Here is a 10276-nt window from a genome sequence, read left to right as displayed (position 1 = left end):
GAGAAAATAAAATCTTTTACCAGGACAACTCTGCCTTTTTGACAGAATAATAATCACAGTATAATCACTGCATTGCATGCAATTATGCAATATAACACTGTAAATCCACTATAAGTAAGTCTGCACGAACACCACAGTGAATTTTGGATTTAATGTGACTAAATTACATAATCTGTTGTTTATTTACAAAGTGAGGATAGGTGGTCAAGAAGTTTTATAACAAAAATCTTATAAAAAAAGAGATTTTTGCCAGAAGGTTGTCATTATTACATGGCATGCTTAATGTCTGTAGTTTTATCCGATATAGAACTAGCACAATTCAGATATACAAATATAAAAGTAAAATTACAGAATAAGATTAGACATGTTTAAAGTGAAACATCAAATCCCAAAGTGCTCGCAACATTAAAAATATTTACACTTTCTGTCTTCGAGCATTCATCTTCAAGGCTCGTGGTTTCTTTTGCGACAAAATTCTGGAAAACAAAATATGTAAGAATAAGCATTATTGTATTATTCTTCATTAACAAATGTTCTTGCACTCAAATTAACACATGATCTACGCTAATGTCCATGCATGTTTTGGTCCAACAGTAATAGGAACATTCTTTCTCTTTAAAATATTTGCAGGTTATATGACAGATGTCTCCAAAAGAGCTAAATAGACCAGGCACTCGAGAGCAAACATGAGAAATAACACAACAGATACATTATTAGAAAAAAATGACAAAAGCCATCACTACGGTACCCTTTCAAAAGGTACTACACAAATAAAGGTTCTTTATTGGCATCTATGGTTTCATAAATAACTTCCCATTGCACAAAAGTTTCTTTATAGTGGAAAAAGTTTTTTCAGATTATTTAAAATGTTCATTACACAAGACTTTAGTCTCATTTTAAAGAAGACCCTTGGCAGATTATTGTTGAAGTGAAAAAAGTTGATTGCAGTTGAAAATGATTTCTCATTTTTATTTTATATAAAACATGTATTTTTTAAAACATGTTGAACTCAAAAACTGCTAGAAAATCAAAGCCATAAATCTAAACAAGTTGTGTTCCAAATTTGAGGTTTATTCAAATTGCACACTCACAAATTACTGTCAAATATTACAAGCACACGCACACACACGCGCGCACCCACACTCTGACATCCATACCAACACACCCACACAAATATAGCTGCATAATTTATCCAATTGGCTAAATAATACGCAGCAGCAGAAAAAAAAAAACGTTGTTTCTATTTGAACGTATTCGTTTCATAAGCCAAACCTACGAAAAAAATCTAGTAAAAAAAAATAGTAAACATTTTCATTGTGAAGCCTTGCCAGCAAAATGAAAGCCTATTAATAAAGACTGCATCATTTTATAGTTAAATAACCCTGGGATTAAAAATGGCCATTTTAATGGGTTTCAATGGGGGACATTAAAAAAAAAAGTCCTTAAAGGGCATATTTAGCCGGGGGTGTCTTCTCAAAATTAATATATAAACTTGTATGCAAATACAACGTAAAAAGTTAATGCTGGATTTAAAATACTTTTGCAAGACACAAGGGCACAAATTTAGTAGAAAACGTGACTAGTTTCCTTGACCGTGTTGAAAAACTGCTCTTTTTTCGAGAGGGAGTCGTTTGCTGGGCTCTGCGTTCACTCAGTGCAGAGTAGTTTGGTATTCAGTTGGAGCGGTCGTGATTCTGTGTGTTTTCGGTGGTTATTGATTTTCAATTTATCATCGTCGTGGTAAATTAAGGACTTCGAGTTCACAGGTTTCCGAACAAGAAAAAGGATGGTGCTATCTTCCGTGCGTTGCAGGTGAAAAGACAGGACTTATAATCCCTGCGATATGATGGAGTTATATGATGACGACGATCTGTGCACACTGTCGTAGCTCCTTCATCGGGTCGCCCGGTCCGTCGTCAGAATATGGTTCGGCCACCGGCAGGAAACATTACGGTCACGGATCCGTCAGAGATCACTCATAGTACATCTGTTTTACAAAATGTGCCTTGTCTTAAATTTACTTCATGAACATATCCTACATAAACTTTGGTTTGTTATTATTAGTTTGTTATTATTAGTCTGCAGCCGAAACTTATTATCATCATAAATAGTTCTATAATTAGTTTTCAATCTGTACAAAACAACCTTAATGTTTCTGCTGGCTGTTTCTACATATAAAGTTTTTATACAGTAAGACAGTTGTGATTGTGATTATTTTTGTATTCATTGTCACCAAAATGGGGCCATTCAAAGACTTTATAAAGTCCCTCTTTCTCTGGAAACTGTCTCCTAATTTTTTCTATACATTGACTCACTGGGTCCTCTAACCTGCAATATGCCCTTTAAGGATGCACAAGGGTTAAAGAACAGTTGGACTGAAAGGTTCTTTGGGGAACCAAAAAAATAGTATGGTATCACTGAGAAAACCCCCTTTTGGAAACTTTATTTTTAAGAGTGTAATATATACCATTTAGGTAACAATATGTTGCTTTAAGTTACTAAAATGCACCCTTTAGGTGTAAATATAAGGCACAAATGTGTACCTTTAGACCCAGTGACAAGCTTTTTGTACCATTTATCTGAGAGGGATGTTAATCAAGAGATAAATAAAGAGAGAAATACAGCAAAAAGGAAAAAAGACAGTCTGCCTACCTGGTAAGAGAGGATAGGAAGTGAGGATGATGGTGGAGAGGAAGCTCTCAACTGGTGTTAACAGAAAAGTGCTTCAACGCCTGCAGGAGTCAAAACCAGTGCCTGAAGCAAATCAGAGAGCGAGACGATTCCCTTCACCACATCCTCTGTGTCCACCAGCACTAGACGGTGAACCTGAAAGAGCATATGTACCTTAGTCAGGGTACAGAAGACGCCATGTTTCACTTGATGTGATTAAAAACAAGACATCAGTTCTTGAATACTATAGACCTCATGTAGCCCCGCCTCTTTCCAGCGCTGTGCTCGTTGTGTTCTGTCTTCCAGTTTGTATTTCCACAGTTAAGATCTTACGGATTTATGAATGAACCGCTCGTTTTAAAATCTTCCTAGTCTACTGACATTTGTTATGACATCCACTTCAAATGTTACAATTCTCATGATAACTTTCGTTAACTCTGCAATAAGTAAATCCACTTCACCAGCGAATTACTCTTCAACAGCAATGCCATAGAAATATACCGCAAAAACGTAAGTTCAAAGACAACATTTTAAAGATGGCTGCGCTCAATGTCATGTAACATGGCAACTATTTGTTCTATTAACTTACCTCTGCCTCAGCGATGCGATCAATAATGGTTTCGAGGGTCTCGTGAGGGTAACACTTCAGCACCCCCTCAATGCAGCACCAGCGGCCCTGAATGGCTTCCTGCATCGTCATGTTCAGGTTGTTGTAGCTTTGCTGTGCAGCCAAATTCTGTTGAAGAATCAGGAAAACATGTAAATGCTGATAATACTGACAATACCAGCTTTGTTTATTACATCTGAAAGCCATTTGCTGTAACACTCATTGAAATAAGAGGTGTGGATGTGAGTCTACGTACAATGACATCAAATCTGGAGTAAAGAGCCACCACTTTCCCTAAAGAAAATAAAATAAAATATCAGAAAAAGATACATGAAAACCTTTTGGTTGAAGAAAAACAAACAGCCGTACTCCGACCTTGCTCGTTGACGACGGGCAGGGCTGAGACCCGTCGCTCTACAAATATTGATAAAGCGTCATAAACTGTTTCTGTCTCCCTGATGGTCGCGATGCTCTCGAATGTTCCGATTTCCACTTCCTCAATTCGCTTCTGTAGAAATCGTGGCTTGGGGATCATAGAGCCCTGAGATTCATAAAGCAAATATTCAGCATTCAATACAGAGCTATGGTGACAGTCAACATAATGTAACATTAAAAGTTCCAACACACTCTCATGGCAATTCATAACTATTTTTCGGTTTGGCGAATTGGTGGCTAATTCGTATGATTTTTTTTCAGTCTAATTTGTATGCTTTTGTAAGATCTGCTTACGCCTCACTTAAAAAAAAATTACAAGATAAAAATTTGCTACTTTTATCTCAAAATTCTGAATTTTCTTCCTCACAATTCAAAGAAAATTGGCAGTTTTATATTATCGCGACAGGTAGAGATCCATCAGTGTTAGATATAGATCCGGGTCGCTAAAGACCTGAATATGTAAAAATGATTGGAGAAACATTCATGCATTTAAGGGTTAATGCTGCGATTTAGTCAAAAACAGCTGATCATCTGTAGAAGGTGAAAAACAGTGCTGGTTATTGAGGTCACATAATGTCAGCTCTCATGAGGCGACCAGCTCTATTTAAAATAAAAGTGTGGTCACATCAGCAAAATTTGCTGGCAAAAAAAATATTGTCTAATGTCAATAGTGTAGTGATGTATGAAGCACCACTTTTTCAAATCAAATCAAGCTTTCTGTTGGTCAACGTGGTAAATTTGCATGAAAACTCAAACATGCCGAGAAATCAGCATGGGGAAAGCTTTTGCCCTTTAGTGAAATTCTCAGTTGTGTGGATTCCTATCAAAACGACTGGATTTTTCTTCTCATCTGACTGAAGTCCCCATCTCACATGTGTTGAAATCATTTTAAGTAGCATTACTTCTGTACTCATTTATAAATAAAACACCTTTTAATAAGGTAAAAATTACTGAGTGCACATTTAATGCAAGTTTATATAAAGAGAACAACATAAAAGCTCTTACAAAGATGTGTAAGAACTTGAGGATACGTTTATGGGTGAGTATGTGGAGGACGTTCCCTGATTCTGGATCTATGACGGGTAGCCGGTGAATCTTGTTCTTCAGTAAAGAATAAATGGCTTTGAAGAGGCTGGCAACAGAAAACACAACTCTCGGTCACTAGAAAGATTAAAGAAAAAAAGCAAGCAAAGTGCGGTAAAAGTCCTGGTTTACCTGGATTCAGGTGTGATGCTGATCAGGGAGTTGAGAGAATACTGTAGATAGATCTCTGGAAGAGGGAAAACATAGAGCTTCTAATTTAAAATATTACAATAATACATATACACATACATATTTATCCTTAAAACTATACACAAACACCTCTCCATGTTTCAATCTTGTGTTCCTCCAGCTCATAAATCTGAACCTAAAACAGAAAAAGAACATGATTTTATCTTTATCAATGTTGAAAACAGTTGTGCTGCTTAATTTTTGTGGAAACCTAAGTTCGAAAGAACGTCATTTATTTGAAATAGAAAGCTTTTGTCACATTATAAAATGTCAACGCTCAAAAAGGTCAATGTGTGCTTGTTATATCTTGTGTTTTTTTTATGCAATAATGGTTTAAATGTTTTGGAGCGATGAGAACACATCGATACCATGAGGATTATTCAGTAACAATTTTCACAACTAGCTCCAGTTTCTACTATATTTATCTAAAGTCCCCCTGTGGTAAAACATTTTTTACAACAAAAATCAAGCTTTTAATACTGTTTATATGTCTGTGCCGTTTTTAATATGCTTTAAAACAAACTATGTGCACATTCATAAGACAACACCATTGCAGAGTATTTTCTCCATAAAACTGCAGTGAACCAAAGACAGTCTCAAAACCGCGGTTTAAAATCGCTGGTGTTTCTGACATCACAAACTACCTTGTAACCAATCACGTCAATGTGTGATCGTCAACGAGTGGATCTCTGAGCTGGTGTGAGTGAGTGGAGGCGGGGCCAATTTGCATATTCATAGAACCGCGTATACAAAATGAGGCAAGGGTGTAGAGTTACATTCAAGCTATTTTAAGATATGAAGTAATTCTTAAAATTTAAAGAAGAAAAAAAAGGTGTTAGATAGTGTCTTTGGTTACCAAGGGTGATTTGTAGTAGCGATGGAGAATGTTGATAAAGTCTGTAATGGTGAGCATCCCTGCAAAGACAGAAATAGCACAAGGACAACATAAACAGGAGCACTCAGGTTTAAATTCAAATGTTAGTTCACACAAGCCAATCTGAAACTGACCAGACAATAATGAACTTAAAGTTCTTAAGCAAATTACAGCTTGAAATTAAAGTACCAAGAGGCTAACATTACCATAAACATACCAACTCTCACTATGCACTGAAACTGGAACACGTTCCTGCGCCCAAGTTTCCTTTCAGTAGGAGGATATGCTTTCTCATTAGCATGGCTATTATTACTCCCAGAGAAGGTTCAGGGGATTAGAGCTCTACTCTGCCATTTCCCACCAGATACCATCGCCCAGAAGCCACACTAAACTTAGACGCTGGCATGGACGGAGAGGACGGGGTGCTGAGTATGATCAATCAAAGCTGTGTCAGCACACACACGTACAGTATGTATACATGATGAATCTTCGCTTGTACACCGCCATTTCAAAAGTGTGGGGTCTTTTAATGTTTTTGAAAGAAGTCTCTTATCTTATGCTCACCAAGGTTGCATTTATTTGATCAAAAACACAGTTTAAAAAAACAGTAACATTTTATTACAATTTAAAATGGCTGTTTTATTTTTAAGTGTAATTTATTTGTGTGACGGCAAAGCTGATTTTTTTAGCATCATTACTGTCACATGATCCTTCAGAAATCATTATAATATGCTGATTTGCTGCTCGATAAACATTTCTTATTATTATCAATGTTGAAAGCCGTTATGGAGCTTAATATTTTTATATTGAAACGTAAATGTAATGCATACTTGCTGAAGAAAAGTATTGATTGATTACTTACTGCAGAGCAATTACTGAACGCAATCAAATATGTGTCACTGTCACTTGATGGTGGATCTGGTGAAGAAGCTGTCAGCGATCATAATATTGATTTTGAAGAAGTTGAAAATGATAGTTTTGACAATATGTTTGAGCTATTGTGAATAAGAGCCAGATGCTGACTGTACTGAGAAATGAGCTCTGACAAGGACAGTGATGATGGTATAAAACATCTGCTCAAAATTAACCCCCTCACGCTCCAATAACAATATATGCTTTATTTATTTTTCTTTAATTGTTACACTAATATCAGGAGAGTTTTATATTATCGCGACAGGTAGAGATCCATCCGTGTTAGATATAGATCCGGGTCGCTAAAGACCTGAATATGTAAAAATGATTGGAGAAACATTCATGCATTTAAGGGTTAATGCTGCGATTTAGTCAAAAACAGCTGATCATCTGTAAGGTGATTTGTGTGATTATTAAAGGAGATTATTATCCAACCCTTATAGGAGCAGAAATTTAGAATGTCGAATGTCATCCACTATCTACGCATTTTCTATCCTACATTAATAGGACCCGAAATCAAATGGATGGTAGAGCTTGGACATAGCGGTTTAATGGGATTGCTGAGTGTTTTAGCATATGTGAAACATGTTCGCTTTTCTTAACATGGGTTAGGATGTTGCAGTGACATTATAAGATTTCAGTAATCTGATGCAGGCTCACAGCTGACCAACCACAATTTGACAGGCTCAGCAGAACCCTAACGTTTGCTTACCTACGAAACACTGCAGCTTGTTGTCCCATAAAGGTGCCGCTCTGACCCCGTTTGCAACCATTGCAAAGAATGCTTTCTTCACCTGTACACATCACTCACATATTTCACTGTTTATGCTCTCTGAACATTTCAATCTGGAATATATATGAATATTTCTGATGCAAATCAATCTAAAACACTGTAGTGAGGGATGTGACTTCAGCACATAAGCACACCTGCAGTGTTGTGTCAAAGATGACCAGTTTGGAGCTTGTTGGAATGGCATCGTAGCAGCAGTGACTCATGAAGAACTTGGCGTACACGTCTGAGTCAGGGTCTTGAAGAGGCTCTTTAGAGGGAGACAGAGAGGGAGACCCCTGCTGCAGGTCGGTCAGTCTGCAGCTGTGACAGTCCTGATACACTCATAAATCCATATTTCCAATTAATCCATTTCAAAAACTAACACTTGTAGTTTCATTTAGAAATTAATCAGATTTATCAAGGCATAAAATCTCCCCAGTAGTTTTTCTCTTTACTGAAGATTCATGGACCAACACTATTTGTGGGGAAATAAATGGGGGAATAAATTAGTTTTTGGTTAAAAATAACAAAGACAGCTAGAGGAGCCTTTTACTTCACATTTGGGAACAAAGGTAGCTATAGTGCTGTTGTGTAGATTTGTGGTAGCAAGTGATGGACACTAGGTGCATTCACGACATGTCGGACCATAATTATGAGATTTCGACTTGTAAAAAGAGTTCACGTCCTTGTAGAACTCACAAGTCTACAACTTGTACTACGACTTGTACCACGTGACCGCTGTACCACCCAATCGCTGCAGATTCATATGGGCATTGATAGTGTTGCCAGAGAAACGCAATTGTTTCCCAAGGCCAAGGATGTGAACAACAGAATTGCATGTGTTGTCATCTCGTAAATACAACATGGCGTGAAAGCAGCACCTTCTCAAATTTCTGTGGTTCTAAGTAGAAGCTGAAGTCGTCATAGTTGCGGACACTAAAACAACTATTATTTTTGCGCTCATGTTTACATGACTTTACAAAAGACAAAAAAAATACATAGAGAGATTAATAATCACATTCGTCATAGAAAAATATGTGAAATTAGCCATTATTGCAAAGTTTTTGGATTTTGTCTTCTCACTCAAATTGTTTTGGCTTACCATTACTGAAAAAAAAAAAAACCATTTTAAAAATGATTATATCAAATTAACTAAAATGTATACCGGTAATAATAATGGATTAAATAACTCAACCAATACAATAAGTCACTGGACTTAAAAGCAGAGACTAGCTAAGAAATGGTTCATGTTAATAAATGCACAGGGTGTACAAAAGATACTGATAGATACCTGTCTTCTTCATGGTGAGCCCCTCATCCTCCACAAAGGGGAACTAAAACAGAGAAGATATGGACTTTCACTATAAGGAAATATGCTAAAAAAAAGCAGTCAAGAGAAGTGAAGAGGACATAGCATCACCTTATGTAACCAAATATTAAATCAAAAATATAAAAAGAAAATGTCAGCAGCAATAATGTTATTGCTCTGTATATTAGCTGCGGCCTTGTGCCTACAGCCGAATCCCAGCCATAACAGATTGTGACTGTGATATTGCAAAACCGCAGCAAATCCTGCCACAGAACCCTACATTTTCATATTATATATTATATTTCTGACAATTAATTCAACCCTAACCAATTCTCATGCAGCAAAGTCTAAACTTCACTCAAATGTTAACACTAGTCTTTGGCTGCCTTGCAATCACTGTTTTTTTCTTTCTTTCAGGAAAAGCAAATGTAGTTAATTATTATCAGAAATAATGATGTTTTCATGCTACATATTTCTACCTCACCCTGAACTTGATCTACACAGAGGCCTTGTCTCCATGCACTGTTCAGATCTCCAAAAATAACCTCAAACATAAACACAATGTGCAAAGCAACCATAAAGACTAGTTATGCATATGTTATCTGTTGAATCCACTCATTTTGAAACATCAACACTGAAACAAGCCTGTGGAGGGGGGCAGTTTGTTGATTGAATTTAGTTTGTTAAACTTCAGCAAACATCAAGATAAACGTTGATATGATAATGTTTCCAAGTTTAAGCTGTCACAACAGTTCCTGGAATAAGATTCACCTCATCAGAAACGTTGCTCTCTGGGTCTTACCTCTGTCAGGGGGTCCATGTTCTGGGGTCCCACCGTGAGGCAAACGTTTTCAGTGCTTGAGCTGGCCTGACCGGAGCATACTTCAGCTGTACTCCCGTCCGAGTGCAGAGCACAATCTAAATCAGGAGAGAAAGCCGGCCCAGGCACGCAGAGGGCTGAACGTGAGACAGGGGGAGGAGAATCACAGTTGTTGCGACTGTGAGTGGCTGTGTATTCACAACACCCCTGCATTAGACCTGGTCCTGGACAGCATAAGCAGGACATCAGTCAAAACATGTGTAAGATGACTTAACCTGACCCATTACAAAATGTCATGGGAATTTATGACATTTGTGACTTGATAATTTATTAATTCATGTTAAATGGAAGATCAATCAGCTGAAAAGCATACTGTTGACATTAAGGACCACTACCACAATGATCACAGTATGTGCCTTTGGACATTGTGTACATCATTTTGCTCTCCGAGATTACATAAGGCCACCGAGTGGGTTTCATTAGCAGTAATCTAATTCTCCTCAGATTCTCAGATCTAATTCGTCTCACGTTCAGCCCTCTGCGTGCCTGGGACGGCTTTCTCTCCTACAGGGTGATATGGCTTCAGGGTGATATGGCCAGCAGCC

The 10276-nt window shown here is 37.3% G+C and overlaps 1 protein-coding gene across 2 annotated transcripts; it reads right to left on the bottom strand.

The window, feature by feature from the left end:
• On the bottom strand, nt 1-9983 carry prkag3b (protein kinase, AMP-activated, gamma 3b non-catalytic subunit). Of its 2 annotated transcripts, none has more exons than XM_079618811.1 (13): nt 9654-9895; nt 8834-8876; nt 7698-7810; nt 7483-7564; nt 5841-5899; nt 5075-5120; nt 4928-4982; nt 4718-4844; nt 3653-3818; nt 3534-3571; nt 3260-3406; nt 2653-2826; nt 1-476 (listed from the first exon to the last, which is right to left on the bottom strand). In XM_079618811.1, exons 1-12 carry the CDS (start codon nt 9882-9884, stop codon nt 2710-2712), a joined length of 1224 nt encoding a protein of 407 aa, XP_079474937.1. In that variant the 5' UTR covers nt 9885-9895; the 3' UTR covers nt 1-476; nt 2653-2709. The 2 variants fall into 2 exon arrangements, with proteins under 2 accessions (XP_079474937.1, XP_079474936.1); XM_079618810.1 differs by lacking the exon at nt 1-476 and adding an exon at nt 1864-1987 and having other exon boundaries at nt 9654-9983.
• Nucleotides 9984-10276: the final 293 nt, after the last annotated feature.

This window comes from Phoxinus phoxinus (assembly GCF_949152265.1).
Source record: "Phoxinus phoxinus genome assembly, chromosome: 7".
NCBI lineage: Eukaryota > Metazoa > Chordata > Actinopteri > Cypriniformes > Leuciscidae > Phoxinus > Phoxinus phoxinus.
The sequence above is the reverse complement of the archived record's forward strand: the minus strand, read 5'-3'. Positions and strand labels throughout refer to the sequence as shown.

Excerpts from the sequence above, each read along its gene's own strand:
- prkag3b (XM_079618810.1), bottom strand. The coding sequence starts at position 9,917 with ATGTCCTGCTTATGCTGTCCAGGACCAGGTCTAATGCAGGGGTGTTGT. Across the intron at positions 7,811-8,833 it reads GCTCACCATGAAGAAGACAG|AGCCTCTTCAAGACCCTGAC; the intron begins GTATCTATCAGT and ends CTCCCTCTAAAG. Across the intron at positions 7,565-7,697 it reads TCTTTGACACAACACTGCAG|GTGAAGAAAGCATTCTTTGC; the intron begins GTGTGCTTATGT and ends TGATGTGTACAG.